The sequence below is a fragment of the Schistocerca americana genome, chromosome 4, assembly GCF_021461395.2.
Source record: "Schistocerca americana isolate TAMUIC-IGC-003095 chromosome 4, iqSchAmer2.1, whole genome shotgun sequence".
NCBI classification, from domain to species: domain Eukaryota; kingdom Metazoa; phylum Arthropoda; class Insecta; order Orthoptera; family Acrididae; genus Schistocerca; species Schistocerca americana.
The window spans coordinates 448,892,503-448,912,746 of NC_060122.1; the positions used below are offsets into that span (position 1 = coordinate 448,892,503).

Below are 20,244 nucleotides of genomic sequence, written 5' to 3' on the forward strand. Positions count from 1 at the left end.
TTTATTTTTGACAAAGACCTTGTTGAACGAAAGCTTACTTGTGGCTGTTTTTGTTATCACTATCTGCGACTCAACATCTCCTATATATGGTATGTGGCAACTTTTCTTTTCATCATATTGTTACATTCCATCCTGGATTTTTCATTGTTAAGACTTTTATTTATGTTCGCCATAAATCCCGCTAGGTGGCAGAACTCTCCACAGAAATGCAAATTCACACACTATATAATAAAATTAGGTCGGACATCAGTATTTGTTACAGTTATACTGAGGAAAAAACTATTTTGTAGGATTCTGAATGAGATGTGGAACATAAAATTGTGGATTTTATCACAGAGTAATCCATTTAAGGCGCTGAGAACCATAAAAACACATCATTGTCGATTGTGAGACTGTAGCACTTATTCGTGCTTCTGACATCTGTTGATTTTGTGGTTTACCTTTACTGTAGGCCCACATTGTACCATTATTTGAACATTCGCGAAAAGCTGTCTCACTGGTTATTCTGATATTCACTTAAATAGGCGGTAGGGAAAGGTCGAAGACAGTGTGCTTTTGGCCCCTACGACTCTCAGCGCCTCATTTGTATTCTAGTCAAGTGACCTTGTTGTTAGATAGTACTACTTGAATTTAATCATTTCCGCAAACGGCAGTTTGTATTCGGAGTTGGTTGTCTACTGTGCATGAATCGGCTTCCAACATTAACTATGTTGAATCCGTATTAAGCGCTAACAGAAAAGAAAATTACCAGGAAAAGTTAGCCGCAAAAAAAACTAGGGCATTCCAGATCAGACTCGTTGCCTGAGAAAGTGACGAAATCAAATAAGCGTGACTACAAACGAACATTTAAGAAAGAAGTGTATAATAAGCGACAGCCGTTATGTGGATGCCTAATTTCCAGCCCAGAGGTTAATTTGTTAACAAATAAATTAGGGATCTTGTACGTTTGTCCGAAAAAACAAAAAAAAAAGCACGAAAACTCCCACTTACACAAAAATGCGAAACGGAGAGTGAGAGAGGTTAAACATTATTTCGTTCTCCTCATAGACTGTACTTAATTATGCACGAAACAACAAAATCCCACAAAACAATTCTTCCTTTTTTCAGACAAGTTATGCAAATTATTATTATTATTATTATTATTGACAGCGGCTGAAATTGTAATATGATGTTAATGAGCGTAACTGTTATACAGCAGATGCTATTAATTTTGCACTCTCAAATTTATCTGAATTTAACAATTAGTGAACATCCAGAATGTATATCTACGAGCTGCCGCTGGTTGGCAGTACGTATGGAATGGGGTATTGGGTATTTCAATGGAGGTGCACCAGCTAAAGACTTCGTTTGGCAGATGCAAGCTCGTCTTTCATCGCGACAATCAACACCCCTCTGTTGAGTACATATCTTGATAGCTGAACACGTCACACAATATTTTATCAGAAAATTCATTTCTGTCCAAAAGGGAAACGTCTGTGGCGTATCTGTAAACTTTTATTCACACTGTCAGCATTCATTGCCACAGTATTTTTCATAAATGAGGACTGAGACTGCTGTTGGAATGACCAAATTCCGACAAAGATTATCAGAATTTGACAAACATCATTCATCATACGAATCGCTAACCTGGCTTGATCATAAACACGTACATCTTTGTGCAGACACCAGAAAGAAGTACTTGTTCGCTACCAGATAATCGTACAGAAGTATATTAGTAAACCGTTTTGTGTTACAGATAACGAGACGAAGCTAGGATGGTTACTCACTCTCGCTATCGTGTCGATAGTATCAGCAGCTGTTGGTGCCGTCGTTATGGTCACCGTTCTGCATTGTCGCAAGTAAGTTAACGTTAGCAAATACTTCCGTACTATTGAAAACGACCATCTACAGTAAATTTTCCTCATATAATTACTCTTAAACAGGCACGTTTGTGATCACTGTAGTTAAAAATATAAGGAATTATTTTCGTAGTAATATTATAAATACCAATGATTACAGATTAAAGGTTATTTTATTTGTTTCTTTGCAGCAGACTGAAGAACCTGAGGTTTGGAGGTAAGTTGCGCTCCAGACCAGAGCAGCGAAATTTAGATGTAAGTCTATATGCACGCGTAAGCTGCTAACTATATCACTGAATCCGGTTAACTGATTCTTCTGTCGCTTATTGGTAGAACAACTCCATAATTATATAGGAGAAACACAATATAGTGTATGTTCTGCTGTACGAATTTTTTCTAACCGTTTTTCGGCTGACATGGCCGTCATCAGACTTGAACCTACCATAGACGATAGTCTGCGATGGATTTGTCAACCGAAAACTGGTTAGCAAAATAAATCAGTGCAGTATAACATATACAATATGAGCCTTTCAGCTATGATCTCTGAATGGTTTTATGAATGCATAAAAACAAAGATAGACTAAGAGTCAGCTGACAATTTCGCTGTAGAAATTTAGTACGCATCTACTTTTTAGCTTTCATGTTAATATGGGTACAAAATCTCGCCTGTATCGGTTTGTATGACGGTTCTCTCGTAACATTTAAATGCTTCTGGAAGCTAGGCGATATTTCCGATGTTGGATTTCAGGTCACGTAACAAAATTTAAGTTCATGAATTAAGTTCTGCAGTTGAGATACCGTGACATGTACCGATACACACGGCGTAAATTTAAGACCCATGTCAAAGGCAGCTCATTAATTTTCTATCACATACCTTTGATGATGTAAAGAAGGAAGAAACTTTAGATTTTCCCCGATTTCACAGTGTTCTTGTATTGCTAACGACTTCCCCAGACACTGATTTCTGTTTCCAAGTATTATATTCCACAGAGTTTACAAAACACCGCTGTTGTCTAAGCGAAGCATCGTTGATTTCACGAACAGGACAAAAGTATTAAATGTTAACTTTCAGAAGCCTCGAATACTTTCGCAGGTATCTTCTAAGACTCGATGCGAAAATTCTGCGATCGAAAGTAAATAAATGTTTAACGGTCATTTTATCCGTGTAAAGAATGTAAATTAATATATTTGTGATACGATAGCCAAATAAGTTTAAGACGGAACTCAAATATTATCTTAATATCACTATTACGGTGTATGAGGAGCACTTGTTTTCGTACATGAGCTGCTGAACTGCAATTAAAAGCGCTGATATTCTTTTAATATTTAGTAATCGCGAGAAAAATCAAAGACATGACTTTTCATCCATTTCACTAGCTTTAATGGCGTATTGCAGAATACTTCATTTAGTCTACATATCCTAAACTGTACGAACTCTGTAGAATTTCAGCCTCGAGGACATCGATCTTTCTAGATCTAAGGATCTTTTTGCTTTTCTTGCTGTTCTCTATCTTATCTTTTTTTTTAAGTATTTCAGATTAAACTGTGTATGAAAAACACAATATTATCCTTCCGTTCGTGTCAACATTTATTACTGAACAGTAAATATATTTCACACTAAAATTTACTCGTGATTAGGTGCATACTTACGCAGAAAGTCTTTACGCTGATGAGCCAAAACATTATTGCCAGCTCCTTATCAGGTTGTTTGCCCGTCTTTGGACAGAGATACATCACTGATTCTGTTTATGAGGGCACCGACAGTTTGTTGGTAGGTTTGTGGAGGCATGTCTATGCCCACGCCATGCAAATCGCATAAATAACGGGCCGCTGATTTGCGTACGCGGTGATGGCGCCCGACAGCGACACAGATGGGTTCTATGGGATTTACATCAAGCGAATTTGGTCACCGAGACATCCACTATAATGCTCCTAAAACCACCGTAGGACACTTTACAGAGCAGACGAGCCTCCGAACCCCACGTTCTGTGGGGAGTCGTGGACGTCCAACCATTTAGTGCCTTGTAGTTTCACTGTCCTGCATCTCTCCGTAGACGCTCGCGACAGTAGCATGTGAACATTCAATAAGTTTCACCGTTTGCGAGATACTCGTTCAAGGGTCTGTGTAATAATAATCTATCCTTTGTCAAAGTCGCTTACCTCAATGGATTTTCCTATTTGCAGAGGATATCTTCGCTCGGGTGATCCGCAGTCCGTGTCTGCGTCGCTTACATACTTTTGTTATTACGCCACATGCCCGCAACGCCACCAGGTGGCATCCAACGTGGCGGTGGGTAGTGGTCATAATGTTCTGGCTAATCAGTGTACACAACATATTAGTACTTTATTTGGGAAAAGAATCTCTCAGTGTTCATCCAAAGCGAGAATTCAGTCGTTGAATATTTCGACTACTATCAACGCATTTTGGCCGCTGTATTATTCAACTGATAGTGCTCGTAAATTTTTAAAACACTGCGGTTTCCTATTAATCCGAAAGGCATCCTAGCAATATCATAATATTTCCTTAAATATTTGCCCACTCCCCCGTCCCCCTCCTTAGTAAGCGATGTTTTATTGGGACAGCAGCGATGAAGTAAGCCAGTTTCATCGGCTTTCGTGTCATCTTTCGAATTCTAGTGTTTAAATCTTGACGGTTAGGTAGAACTAACCAATAAGCTGCCATTGTCGGTAAAACTTGGGTAGCGCCACAGAAAACATTTTCGTTTTTTTACTCTACGCCGTTCCTTTCCTTGAAAAGTTCCAGGCAGCCTGTATTTGAACAAAATTCAACACCCAGTTATTTTTAAACCTCTCGCAGCTCTTTCCATCAATAAATGTCCTGATATGGGAACATTTTGAAACTCAGCTTGGTAAACCGGACAAGCGAAGCAGTCGCTGCTCTTTTATGTTTAGTGCTCTCATACATTTTCTCTCTGATTGGAACAACATCCAAGCATTGCCTAATCTAACCTCTGTTTTTAATTATCGACGACACTGTAGAGGTAACAAAGCCAAATTTTTTACATATTTTTGCTTTCGACCTCCGTTTGCTGTCAGGACCGTCTTCATTTTGAGCGAAATAACTGTTGTTTTCGTCCCGATTTTTCTGTCATAACGATTAAAAATTAAATTTGTATTACTGGTATTAACACTGAACACAACTAACCAATTCCGCAGCATTCATTACTGAATTCTGAATCTAAGAAATCTGTAGGATAAGCGGTGGGAATTAATTTCAGAATTATAGTCCAAAAGGTTCATGAGATGTAATCGTAAACCTCTATGAGCAACTCCATCATTACTGGCAGTGGAATGCCGGAATCACTGGATGAGTTGATTTTGTGATCCATTTTATATTCTCATTTCAGAAATGTTAGCGGTGGTAGCTTTAGGTGAATTGCTCGGGATGTTGCCTTTTACTTAAAATAGTGGCTCTAGGCCTGTTATCCACTGACTACAAATTATCTTCAAGCTCTATCGCTGTACTCCTAGGTATAGTGTTCGTGATAATATAAAAATTATACAAAAGGCCACCATCTTGAAAAATTATGTGTTATGCACAGTATTTTGGTTCACCAAGAAACGAGATTTTGAATCAGAAGAACACATCGAACTCTGTTTATGAAAATGGAGAATTTCATGTAAAACTGAAGAATAAAATTGAGATTACTAAACGGGCGTCTGCTGAAGTTCGTCCAATAGCGAGCAAGTTCTTAAACAGACCTTTTTTTTATATATATCACTGATTGGTGGAGTTGAAGACGTATCACGCGCCAAGAGCTACATTTTTAACGAGGAACACTATACGGAACGATCGATCATCACCCTGTCAATATATTTCATGGTAAATTACTCTCATAAGGTAAGCGTACTTCCTTAGTATAAACGAGTACACCTTCGTAGGTTGTTGATAATGATTATGGACGCCACATTTTCTGAGTTAATGAACTGAAGCTACATCCATAGGAGATTTAATCAGTCGTACCAAACGAAATAGGAAACAAAGCTAGACACTGTTCAAAGAACATATCTCTATACCAGTAATGTCTGGATGACACTGAAAATTGAAAGTCGCACACTGAAAATGGACATCAACAAAAACAACTAGCACAAAACGTCAGTGATTAATACTCCTGAATTCAGGAACAAGAAACGAATTCTAAGAAACAGCTTACACAGCTTTGACGCCACTTGTAATACTCTATTTACTTACAGAATTTTAGGTCTGACCATGTTAACGGATTTATTGCATCAACTCCCTTTCTTCTATTCCTTGCTGTTGAGTGGCGTTATTAAGTTGAACAAATGTGCGCAAAGTGTAACCCAGGGCCAACATCCAACTATGAATGTGGGAAACCTTCCAAAACCAATCTTAGATTGACAGATAAATAGAACTCATTTCATAGCCTAGGATTTAACGAAGATTTACGCAATAACGTCTTAAACTGGGGAAACACACACCCTATCCCAGCTCCTACGGACAACATTTTTTTTTTTTCGATCTTGAAATTTCACTAATTTATTCTCTTTTTGACACAAGAAATGACTTTTTCTCTTTCCATCTGTTGCAATAGGGATCGCACGTAAAACACGGATAAGCACACCTACACTATACATAAAGTGGTGCGGTGTTCTTAAAGGTCGAATAAATTTGCTCTGCAGTTTAAAACAAAATATACTTTCACCAGGTCAACACAGGTCTTGTTTGCCCACGGAAGAAAGCTGAAACACTGTTCTCATGAAGTTGTGCGACAGGGAGAGGGGGAGTGTCACTGTAAGAATTGGGACAGATATTGCCCAGATATAGTACAGCCAAGTTTGTGCTACTCTGGTGCGGTAGGAGCAGCGCGTGTCCTGGGAATTTGCGACTGTCTCTGCGTTCCAGTGTGCTCAATCAGCCCTTTCCTTCACATCGATAACAGCCATACAAGGAAGCGACAGAGACCATCTCAGCACTGTTCTGTGAAGGTCTGCATTCGTTTTGATTGACTTAGAAAGTATCGCCACAGCAATGAAACAGCACAATTTTTCCTCGACAAGTAAACCGAAGTTGTACGGGGGATCCCACAAATTCAGGCTAATTTGGCTACTCAAGGCGCAAGCCTATCCACTTGGGCGGGAAATCACGCAAACAACTGAAAATTTTATTTTGTTAAATACAGTTTGTAATTTCTAGGCTTATTTTGACCTCAGTGACCCCGCCCTCTCCTTTTGAAACTGCAACGAATTATTGGAGCCGCGCAGGATTAGCCGAGCGGTCTTAGGCGCTACAGTCATGGACTGTGGGGCTGGTCCCGGCGGAGGTTCGAGTCCTCCCTCGGGCATGGGTGTGTGTGTGTTTGTCCTTAGGATAATTTAGGTTAAGTAGTGTGTAAGCTTAGGGACTGATGACCTTAGCAGTTAAGTCCCATAAGATTTCACACACATTTGAACATTTTTGAATTATTGCATTATTTCGTCACACACACACACACACACACACACACACACACACACACACACACACACACACACACACTATATGATCAAAAGTATCTGGACACCCACCTGTTAGTGGATATTAATCTGGAATGTACCCACTCTTCGACTTTGTGACTTCTTGAATTCTGCTATGGATACTTTCAGCAAGGTGTCTTGAACGTCTGTGGAAGAATAGTAGCCAATTTTTATTCAAGAGCCGACAACAGAGAAGGTGGTTATTTGGAAGTTGGGGTCTACTTCATCCCAAAGATGTTCCATTGGGTTCAGGACAGGCACTCTGGGCAGTCCAGTCCTTTTCAGAAATGTTATTGTCCACAAACCATTGCCTCACAGGGACTGTTTTATGAGAGGCTGCATTTCTACACTGATACTAAAAATGATCGTCTCCTAACTGCTCCTCTACTATGCGCAGTACATAATACTGTTAGATACACTACTGGCCATTAAAATTGCTACACCAAGAGGAAATGCAGATGATAAACGAGTATTCATAGGACAAATATATTACACTAGAACTGACATGTGATTACATTTTCATGCAATTTGGGTGCATAGATCCTGAGAAATCAGTACCCAGAACAACCACCTCTGGCCGTAATAACTGCCTTGATAGGCCTGGGCATTGAGTCAAACAGAGCTTGGATGGCGTGTACAGGTACAGCCAGAAAGGCCCGTACAGGACCTGCAACATGTGGTCGTACATTATACTGCTGAAATGTAGGGTTTCACAGGGATTGAATGAAGGGTAGAGCCACGGGTCGTAACACATCTGAAATGTAACGTCCACTGTTCAAAGTGCCGTCAATGCGAACAAGAGGTGACCGAGACGTGTAACCAATGGCATCCCATACCATCACGCCGGATGATGCGCCAGTATGGCGGTGACGAATACACGCTTCCAATGTCCGTTCACCGCGATGTCGCCAAACACGGATGCGACCATCATGATGCTGTAAACAGAAACTGGATTCATCCGAAAAAATGACGTTTTGCCATTCGCGCACCCAGGTACGTCGTTGAGTACACCATCGCAGGCGCTCCTGTCTGTGATGCAGCGTCAAGGGTAAACGCAGCCATGGTCTCCGAGCTGATAGTCCGTGCTGCTGCAAACGTCGTCGAACTGTTCGTGCAGATGGTTGTTGTCTTGCAAACGTCCCCATCTGTTGAATCAGGGATCGAGACGTGGCTGCACGATCCGTTACAGCCCCATGCATGCGGATAAGATGCCTGTCATCTCGACTGCTAGTGATACGAGGCCGTTTGGATCCAGCACGGCGTTCCGTATTAGCCTCCTGAACCCACAGATTCCATATTCTGCTAACAGTCATTGGATCTCGATCAACGCGAGCAGTAATGCCGCGATACGATAAACCGCAATCGCGATAGGCTACAATCCGACGTTTATCGGAAACGTGATGGTACGCATTATCCTGCTTACACAAGGCATCACAACAACGTTTCACCAGGCAACGCCTGTCAACTGCTGTTTGTGTATGAGAAATCGTTTGGAAACTTTCCTCATGTCAGCACGTTGTAAGTGTCGCCACCGGCGCCAACCTCGTGTGAATGCTCTGAAAAGCTAATCATTTGCATATCACAGCATCTTCTTCCTGTCGGTTAAATTTCGCGTCTGTAGCACATCTTCGTGGTATAGCAATTTTAAAGGCCAGTAGTGTAGATGTTAAGCTGCGCCATTGTCAAGCTGATAAATGTGCTGCGCTTGCCTCATTCAGCAGAGAAGTGTGTCTGACGCGCGCGCCCGTTGCCGTTACAGGCGTGTGCTCCTCCAGGTCGAGCCAAAGAGCGCGGGCGCCTGCGCCGGCAGCGCCAGCGGCGGCGGGCGCTGAGCTAGCGACGCGGCCATCGCCGGGGAAAGTGGCGCCCTGCGAGCGCGAGCGCGCCTGCCGCGAGAACCACTACACGCTGCACGAGGACGCCGTGTACGCGGAGCTTGACCGCGACTCGACCGCCTTCCACAACGGCGCCTACACCGGCTCCGACACCGAGCCCAGCAGCGCCTACTACTCGGACTTGTCGGCGGCCGACCGCGACCGCCCGTACGAGGCTGTCGCCTGGGAAGGCCAGCCCAGCAGGCCGGCTCTCTCGGCCATCACCGAGACCCTCACCGTGCCTTCAGACTACGTCTAGCCCACAGCTGCCGATTCTCTTGCAACGTTAGGTACTTAACTTGTTTATCATTGGGCCCTTACCTACTATGTCTGCTTAATGTAGTCGTCTGCAGTTCAATGTCTGGTTTGATGCAGCTCTCTGTGTCAGTCTATCCTGTACAAATATCCTCGTAACTACTGCAACCTACATCCACCTAAACCTGTGTTCTGTGGCCAAATCGTGGTCTTCCTTACAATTTTTTCCCTCCGTACCTATCTCCTTTGCGAACTCAACTGTTTCCTGATGCCTCAGAGTGTGACCCATCAACTTAGTCTGTCTTGCCAGTTCAATTTGCCACATCTTCGTTAATTACTCGATCTATCCACCTACAGGACGAACCCCTAACTCCACAGATAAAATTTCCATGTTGTTCAGGTTATTTTCTGAGTATTCATCCCCTTAGGGGTTCAGTTTCCAGAAACACTGAAACACTTTTTTTTTTTATTTGCCACCAACAAGTCAAGTACCAATTTTCATAGATATAGCTTTAAAATACTTTAGTAGTTCTTTAACAGTGATGTACTAAAAAAAAAGCTTTCACCCCATAGGGTTAAATTTCCAAAAATACTGAAACGTTTATGTCCTTATATCTGACATAGAAACAAAATACCAATTTTCGTAGATCCAACTTCAAAATTGCCTTAATAGCGACATTTTTGTAAAAAAAAAATAAAAATAAAAAAAAATAAAATAAAATAAAATAAAAATAAAAAACCCTTCATCTCCTATTTCACCCCTTAGGGTTGGAATTTCAAAAAGTCCCTTCTTAAACAACACATACAGTATAAGATCCACACCTCCAAATTTCAAGTTTCTACCCTTAGCAGTTTGGGCTGGGCGATGATCAGTCAGGCAGGCGGGACATACAATATAGGATGTTTCAAAAAGGACTTAAAAGCTTTAAAAATTCATATAAATTTATTGGAAGAAGATATAGAGTTGGTTTATTGTTACTCTGTAGGGAAACACTTCAAGTTTTTCTACTTTAAACTAAACATGTTATATGTGGCTTCCGTTGGTTATCCTGCACACATCCCATCAGAAGTAAATTTCTTCCCAAAATCGCTGTAGCATTGCAGGTGTAACTTGCTCAGTGGCGTGTAAATTCTTGCTCTAAGTTTATTTTGCATTTTGTTTACGACCTTCCACTAAGGAAGGGATTCTATTTGTGTTTATCTGCTCTGCATAGTAACTAACAGTTCTTGATAAAACTTTACGTAGTTTTCGTGTTAGATTTCTTAGTGTTTTCTTGATCGTTTAGAACAGAAAGCGCCCTAAAACCGTCTTTTGTTTGTTTCGCGGCCGTTAGCCACTAGTCACTTGAATCAGCAGTTGTCTTGTGACAGCCAGAGCGAGAGCACCAGCAGCAGCGAGTACTGTTTGTATAAAGCGTTTTTGTACTTATTTGCTGCGCTTAGCTTTTAAATAGTTTTTCTGGGAAAACCTAGCGTAGTTTTCGCGTCTCGTATTTCAGTGAGTGTTTCTTGATTATCAGAGTAGCTCATCAGAAGATTATCTTGGGAATTTGTCACCGTATAGAGTAGGGTAAACATAGTCATGTGTAGGGACTGTGGTTGTTGTGAGCGGACGCAAGGAGAATTGGCCACTCTTCGGGGGCAGGTGGAGGCTTTGTCTGTTAGGCTCATCGAGCTCGAGGCGCAGGCGTCGGCTCGTAGTGGCGTTGGGGCAACTGTGGTGAGACCTATGCCTACTTCGGTGGCCTTGGAATCACATGGAACCCCTGATGTCGCTGCGTCTTCCGGCAGTGAGCATCTTACCGGTCAGCCATCACTCCAGGGTGAATGGCGGACAGTGGTGGGCTCGCGCGTGCCTGGCCGAAAGGCGAAGGTGGGATCTGGCCGCGTGGCAGCTGCCTTACCCCTTTCCAATAGGTACGGGGTGCTTCCTAGTGGTGATGACATCGTTTCCGAGCCACCACAGGATGCCTCGCCTGTTGGGCCAGTAGCCGATTCTCCGGCAAGGTCCCGACAGTCACAGAGGGCGGGCCTATTAGTTATAGGGAGCTCCAACGTTAGGCGGGTTATGGAGCCCCTCAGGAAAATAGCGGGTAGGTCGGGGAAGAATGCCAGTGTGCACTCGGTGTGCTTGCCGGGGGGTCTCGTCCGTAATGTGGAGGAGGCCCTTCCGGCAGCTATTGAACGCACTGGGTGTGACCAGCTGCAGATAGTAGCACATGTCGGAACGAATGACGCCTGCCGCTTGGGTTCTGAGGCCATCCTTGGTTCCTTCCGGCGGCTGGCTGATTTGGTGAAGACAACCAGCATCGCACGCGGAGTGCAAGGTGAGCTTAATATCTGCAGCATAGTGCCCAGAGTCGATCGCGGTCCTCTGGTTTGGAGCCGTGTGGAGGGTCTAAACCAGAGGCTCAGACGACTCTGCGACTATAATGGTTGCAAATTCATCGACCTCCGTTATTGGGTGGAGAACTGTAGGGCCCCCCTAGACAGGTCAGGCGTGCACTACACACCGGAAGCAGCTACTAGGGTAGCAGAGTACGTGTGGCGTGCACACGGGGGTTTTTTTAGGTTAGAGGGACCCCCCCTTGGGCGAAACGATAAAATACCTGACGGCTTACCAGAGAGGACATTATCATCGTTGATAAAGAACGTCCGTCCTCAGAGACCAAAAACAGGAAAAGTTAACGTAATATTGGTAAACTGCAGGAGTATTCAGCGCAAGGTTCCTGAATTAGTATCTCTTATTGAAGGAAATAGTGCGCATATAGTATTAGGAACGGAAAGTTGGTTAAAACCGGAAGTGAACAGTAACGAAATCCTAGACACAGAATGGAATATATACCGCAAGGATAGGATAAACGCCAATGGTGGAGGAGTATTTATAGCAGTAAAGAATTCAATAATATCCAGTGAAGTTATTAGCGAATGCGAATGTGAAATAATCTGGGTTAAGTTAAGTATCAAAGGTGGGTCAGATATGATAGTCGGATGCTTCTATAGACCACCTGCATCAGCAACCGCAGTAGTTGAGCGCCTCAGAGAGAACCTGCAGAACGTCGTGAAGAAGTTTCGTGATCATACTATTGTAATAGGGGGAGACTTCAATCTACCAGGTATAGAATGGGATAGTCACACAATCAGAACTGGAGCCAGGGACAGAGACTCTTGTGACATTATCCTGACTGCCTTGTCCGAGAATTACTTCGAGCAGATAGTTAGAGAACCAACTCGTGAAGCTAACGTTTTAGACCTCATAGCAACAAATAGACCGGAACTTTTCGACTCCGTGAATGTAGAAGAGGGTATCAGTGATCATAAGTCAGTGGTTGCATCAATGACTACAAGTGTAATAAGAAATGCCAAGAAAGGAAGGAAAATATATTTGCTTAACAAGAGTGATAGGGCACAAATCGCAGAATATCTGAGTGACCACCATCAAACGTTCATTTCTGAGGAAGAGGATGTGGAACAAAAATGGAAAAAATTCAGAAACATCGTCCAGTACGCCTTAGATAAGTTCGTACCGACTAAGGTCCAAAGCGAGGGGAAAGATCCACCGTGGTATAACAATCATGTACGAAAGGTACTACGGAAACAAAGAAAGCTTCATCATAGGTTTAAGAGTAGTCGAATCATAGCTGATAAGGAAAAGCTGAACGAAGCGAAAAAGAGCGTAAAGAGAGCAATGAGAGAAGCATTCAACGAATTCGAACATAAAACATTGGCAAACAATCTAAACAAGAACCCTAAAAAGTTTTGGTCATATGTAAAATCGGTAAGCGGATCTAAATCCCCTATTCAGTCACTCGTTGACCACGATGGCACCGAAACAGAGGACGACCGAAGAAAGGCAGAAATACTGAATTCAGTGTTCCGAAACTGTTTCACTGCGGAAAATCGTAACACGGTCCCTGACTTCAGCCGTCGCACGGGCGCCAAAATGGAAAATATTGAAATAAACGATATCGGAATTGAAAAACAACTGCTATCACTTAGTAGCGGAAAAGCATCCGGACCAGACGAGATACCCTTAAGATTCTACAGTGATTATGCTAAAGAACTTGCCCCCTTTCTATCAGCAATTTATCGTAGATCGCTGGAAGAACGTAAAGTACCTAGCGACTGGAAGAAAGCGCAGGTCGTTCCCATTTTCAAGAAGGGTCATAAATCAGATGCGAATAATTATAGGCCTATTTCGCTTACGTCAATCTGTTGTAGAATAATGGAACATGTTTTGTGTTCTCGTATTATGACGTTCTTAGATAATACAAATCTCCTTCATCATAACCAACATGGATTCCGCAAACAGAGATCATGTGAAACTCAGCTCGCCCTATTTGCCCAAGAAATTCACAGTGCCGTAGACACTGGCGAGCAGATTGATGCCGTATTCCTGGACTTCAGGAAGGCATTTGATACGGTTCCGCACTTACGTTTAGTGAAAAAAATACGAGCTTACGGAATATCGGACCAGGTTTGTGATTGGATTCAGGATTTCCTAGAAGAAAGAACACAACATGTCATTCTTAACGGTTCAAAATCTGCAGATGTAGAGGTAATTTCGGGAGTACCGCAGGGAAGCGTGATAGGACCTTTATTGTTTACAATATACATAAATGACTTAGTTGACAACATCGGTAGCTCCGTGAGGCTATTTGCAGATGACACGGTTGTCTACAAGAAAGTAGCAACATCAGAAGACTCGTACGTACTCCAGGAGGACCTACAGAGGATTAATGCATGGTGCGACAGCTGGCAGCTTTCCCTAAACGTAGATAAATGTAATATAATGCGCATACATAGGGGCAGAAATCCATTCCAGTACGATTATGCCATAGGTGGTAAATCATTGGAAGCGGTAACGACCGTAAAATACTTAGGAGTTACTATCCGGAGCGATCTGAAGTGGAATGATCACATAAAACAAATAGTGGGAAAAGCAGGCGCCAGGTTGAGATTCATAGGAAGAATTCTAAGAAAATGTGACTCATCGACGAAAGAAGTAGCTTACAAAACGCTTGTTCGTCCGATTCTTGAGTATTGCTCATCAGTATGGGACCCTTACCAGGTTGGATTAATAGAAGAGATAGACATGATCCAGCGAAAAGCAGCGCGATTCGTCATGGGGACATTTAGTCAGCGCGAGAGCGTTACGGAGATGCTGAACAAGCTCCAGTGGCGGACACTTCAAGAAAGGCGTTACGCAATACGGAGAGGTTTATTATCGAAATTACGAGAGAGCACATTCCGGGAAGAGATGGGCAACATATTACTACCGCCCACATATATCTCGCGTAATGATCACAACGAAAAGATCCGAGAAATTAGAGCAAATACGGAGACTTACAAGCAGTCGTTCTTCCCACGCACAATTCGTGAATGGAACAGGGAAGGGGGGGATCAGATAGTGGTACAATAAGTACCCTCCGCCACACACCGTAAGGTGGCTCGCGGAGTATAGATGTAGATGTAGATGTAGATGTAGAGAAGCCGGCACAGGATGTACAAACAAGATATCCTTGATGAATCCCCATTAAAAAATATATGTCAGGGCTGGGAAATGTGGGGGCCATGTAATTGGCGCATCATGGCCAATCCATTGACCTGGAAAGTGATCACTTAGAAAATCCCAGACGTCAGCCAGATAGTGAGGTGGTGCACCATCTTGTATGGTGCAAACATTTCATTCTTGGTCATCCTCAGCGATCTGTGGTATCAAACATTGTTGTAACATATCCAGGTACACTATCCCGTCGATGGATCTCTCATGAAAAAAAGGGGCAGTACACTTTGTTCTTGCTCAATGCACAAAAAATGGTCAGTTTAGAGCTATAACAAACATGTTGCAATGTTTGATGTGGATTTTCACTACAGTTATGCGTGTGAACCTTGCCACTTAAGTGAAAAGTCGACTCATCAGAAAAGATGATTTTGTCCAAGAAGGTTTCATGCTCATGTAATCAATTTAACATATCCGCACAGAAGTTCTTGTGGGCAACTTTATCAGTGTCTTTTATTGCTTGTATGATCGTCAACCTGTATGGTTTCAAATGAAAATTTGTTTCACAACATACGCCAAACAGTCGTATGTAGGATTTGCAGTTCACGAGATGCACGCTGGGTCGATTTCATAGGGCTGTTGACAGAATATTGCCTCTCTCTCTCAACGTCATCAGATGTGCTTGGATGACCTGATGATTTCTCATGTCTTACTGAGCACCCTGTTTCCAAAAAACATTTATGCCACTCATAAATTGTAGGCCTGCTAGGAGGTTCTTTGGCGTACTTGGTACAGAAATCATGCTGAACTGTTGTCACCGACTTCGATTCTCCAAACCAAAATACACAGCTAGCACACTCGGGTCCAGTGATTCGGCACTAGTGAACTATACAAAACTTGATGTATTTCCCTACAAATTGACACAACAATCACCTCTATATTATAAATTAATTTATATAAATTTTCAAAGTTGTAAAGTCCTTTTAGAAACACCCTTTGTATTATGTTTGTGCATGGAGACTTTACTTGCAGCAAAATTAATTGGATAAAAGTGCAGAAGTTAAACAATAAACTAATTTTCATTATTTATAAAATGCAATTTTTATTCTGTAAGGAAATAAAATACATGATGCACTAACACTGAATGATGTGCTGCTCTAATTATGTGAAAAAAAGGAAACAAAAAGATGTTGTCAGCTCCCAGTTTCTCTCTTACACATCCATTTATGTTTCATTCCATACCAATGCTCTCAATAATACTGGTAATCCTACCATTTACTATATCATTTACGTAGTCTACCAAAACAACTGAACCATAGTTTTCATAGAGTGAAACTCTGTTGACAACATAGTGTGTGTCTCTTTTGGAAACAAACTCATTCGATTTACTCATAATACCTGTCGTTGACAACAGTAATGCCCACTCTTCACTTGCATTCACTACTGCTCGATTCTGTCATGGGTTTGTTTTTCTGGCAGTTTTACTTGTACATTTACACTTGTACACAGTACTGTGGATAGGTTTACTGCTGAAGAGTTGTCCAATATGCACCCCGTGTATGGATTCACTGAACACAGTGGAAAAGTGGCACAATGACGCTGTGCCTAGCCTCTCCCACTGTTACGGAAACCACATGAAGTACTTTTGCATATGTCCAAGGATCAATTCATTACTCCATTTCTTGTGTTGTACGTTTTGGTGATTCCATATCACAGGCTTTTTCGCTGTTATGAAGATATTTTTGCATGCAAATAGTTAACTTGGGAAAAAATTAAAGTTGCCATTGTCCAAAGGTCGATTTGGCCAGCAGTGTGCCTTACTAGGCATGGTCCTGTTGGACACGGTATGACCTCACCCTCCTACATCCTTCCAACACAGCCAATTATAGGACGACTTACAGTTTAACATTGATTCTGAACCACAATACAATGCAGCATTTTTCAAATCGATAAACATTGGCAGTAGTTAAGGAGGTGTAAGTTATAGTAAAAATCCTGGGGCTGACCGGGTGTCAAATACAAGACTCTTGAATTCTGTATCTGGCACTTTGTCATTGAAGAAATCATAGTTACATTCATTCTCCTCAACAAGCCACCAGAGACCACCTCCCTTTTATACAGAAAAACTCTGAAAATATCCTTGAATAACCTCTAAGATTTTGTTGGTTAGCTGGGGTTCACTCTGTACAGTCTGATTTAACTTATCTGACAACTTACATTTAAGGTGGAAAGCTGCAATGTTGTGACGAGCACTATCTGCAGGCAGCCACCACAACACTGTGCTCTCCATAGTGATACAAAATCACTGTAGAATCTGTGCCTGCTACAAAAATTGTGTGAAAATAAATCTGAGGCTCATGTATGATCTATATCTCTATGTTTCATTTCAAAAATTTGTTTTTAATTTTAACTAGGACTGCACTGAGGCTTTTTTCTTGGAGTAGGTGAAAATTTTGCATTTCGAAAATATCTTTTTTTCAATAATGAGTTGCACAGCATTGGTGGCAACACATTGGAAGCAAACTACACTATGCTCCCAGTGGTTTTTAGCGTATGGTAATAGTTTACCATACTGGCTGTCAAACAACAACCACTTTAAATTGGACAGTACTACTTATCCAAGCCCCACTTTCAAAATCTTCTACTCTCTTCTTGCCTGTATTGATTTTGTCTGTGTTCCACTTTCACGTAAAGGTAAATTTACAATAGGCATTAACTAATTTTCATACACATTTTTCTTGCTATTGACAGTCTGCCTTTTACAGCCTGTTTACTTCAGCCATTGTCAGTTATCTTGCTGCTTAAATAACTAAACAAATCTAATACTTTTATTGTCTCAGCATCATCTGATTAAATATCACTTTTATGATTCTTATTGTAATGTTATCTATGTTCATCTAATAATTTCTTTTCAAAACACTATCCATTCTTTTCAACTGATCTTCCACGTCTTTTGCCATCTTTGACATAATTATGCTGTCATCAGTAAATCTCAAAGTTTTTATTTCTTCTCCCTGAACCTTAAATCCATTTTCCAAATTTCTCCTTTATTTCCTTTACTACTTGTGCAACATACATATTAAATAAACATAAGGGGTAAGCTACAATTCTGTGTCACTCCTTTCTAGACTACTGCTTTCCTTTTGTGTCCTTTGAGTTTTATAAGTGCAGTCTGGTTTATATAAATTTTGTAGATAACCTTTCACTCCCTTTATTTTATACCTGTGAACTTCATAATCTGAAAGAGTGTATTTGAGTCAACATCACGTTGTCTTCTCATATTCTCCTCCTTTAACAGTCTCTCTACTATCTCACCTGTTTCTTAATTTATCTAACGATTTGTTTTGTATTCAGTGTCAGCTCATTGTTATTTTTAGTATTCCATTTTCTTTCGTTCTTTTGACATGGTCGCTCCATTTACTTCTATACTTTTGAATCTGTTTATTAATACAGGCAACTCCCGGTTCTTGCCAGAATGCTGTGTCCTTTATTCTGTCTAATGGGCTGAATTCAGGCTCTTCTTAAAAACCCGATCTTTGCAGCTTGTATTCTGCATTACTGTCGATGTCTCTCTGTCATATAGTGAGAGCAGATTACTGACTTTGTTCTACAGAACTTTAATTGGGTTTCTTTTTTCATTTATTTATTCAGTGTTCTGCATGTTATCCCACTGGCAGAACAAAATATTCCCTTTTTCTTTAGTGCATCTCTTTCATGAAGAAGACAATATTTTTCGAGAAGTTGAACTCATTTACTCTATTTACTGACTGTTTATTGGCACTTTACTTGGGACTGGGCCTATTACATTATACAATATTCCATGGATCCAATGGAAATGAGTCTCTGGGATAGGGAGAAAAGTCAAAGGTGTCATTTTATTAAACACAATAGAATAAATTCACTTATCACACAAGATTATAATATTACACTAGTAGAGTTAATTATAGAATAACCTAAAACATTAACTTTAAGAGTTTCTATCAATTAGCTATGTCCAATAGCAGTTGAGCAACAGAAAGACCTTTAATTCCACCCCTTCATCTATAAGACATTTAATATACTCAGGTAAGTTGCTGAATACATGTGTACACATGTGGCTCACTCCTTTCTGAACTAATGCTAATGCGTTTAAGTCTTTGCAGTCTCTCTCTCTCTCTCTCTCTCTCTCTCTCTCTCTCTCTCTCTCTGTGTGTGTGTGTGTGTGTGTGTGTGTGTGTGTGTGTGTGTGTGTGTGTGAGAATACCAACTGTTTTTCAAACAAATCTCTGCATGCAGGATATTCTAGAACTAACTCCAGGTATAGGAATTATAGCTTGTTTTTATACTCCTGTAAGTAGTGTTTAATCAAAAAATGTTTCATTTTATTTGAGGCCTGTATTACCTCTATCCAATGTACATTGTTTTCCAGATATGAGGAGGGCTTCAAGACAACGGATGAAGCTCTTCTAGTATCAACGAGGTCTGGCAGGGTTGCCCTGGAGCTTACATCAGTGCAGACAGCTCTTGTCATGCTGCAGTTTTTTTTTTTTTTTTTTTTTTTTTTTTTTTTTCCCAGATGAATAATGCTATTTCACAGTGTTGTGTAACTGACAGTGGCTCAAGAACCACATTTGAAACATTTTGACTGAAACCTCTAGGACATCATTATCATCAGTCTTTCACACCTCTGATCATCAGGATATCTGGCAACTTAGCTGGGTGGCATCCTCTGCATTTTGTGTGCTTCACTTTCCACCTCTACAGAACCACCGTTCTCACTTGCTTATTCTTCCATAAAAATTAAAGTGACTACAATCATTTTGATATAGGTGCACAATGTGAACTGCTGGCACTGTCCTCCTGTAGTAAAGGACTGTGGTTTGGAGGGGCATGTATCCAGGTCCATTGCTTTGAAGTATGACATATAAATGAGTGCTATGGAGTTATTATACAAGCCCATAAAATCACCTCTTTGAGCAAAGTTCTCTCCACTGTTTCCTCCAACCATACCCCATATTAAAGATTTGGGATTTCCTGTGCTTATACAGTTTGCCTCTGGATGTGGGACCACCTAGTTTCTGGTCATCCTCTGCAACATTATGTATTTCCCATAAGCATTTTGCAAGTGATACTTTTTAAAGATGAATCTCAGTAACAGTATTTGTGAAGAATGAATTTTTCTCCCTGTAGCGGAGTGTGCATCAGTATGAATCTTCACAGCAGATAAAAGTTGTGTGCTAGATATGGACTTGAACTCAGGTTTGAGTCCCAGTCTGGCATACAGTTTTAATCTGGCAGG

The 20,244-nt window shown here is 41.3% G+C and overlaps 1 protein-coding gene across 1 annotated transcript in view; it reads left to right on the forward strand.

Moving 5' to 3' along the window:
- The window catches only part of LOC124612623, a 222,276-nt gene extending 202,783 nt beyond the window's left edge, over positions 1-19,493 (forward strand). Inside the window, exons 3-6 of the mRNA XM_047140921.1 lie at positions 1,736-1,838; positions 2,030-2,055; positions 9,094-9,498; positions 19,375-19,493. Of these exons, the coding sequence (XP_046996877.1) occupies positions 1,736-1,838; positions 2,030-2,055; positions 9,094-9,467 (503 nt within the window). The 3' untranslated portion in view covers positions 9,468-9,498; positions 19,375-19,493. The remainder of the gene's footprint in view (positions 1-1,735; positions 1,839-2,029; positions 2,056-9,093; positions 9,499-19,374) is intronic.
- The last annotated feature ends 751 nt before the right edge of the window (positions 19,494-20,244 follow it).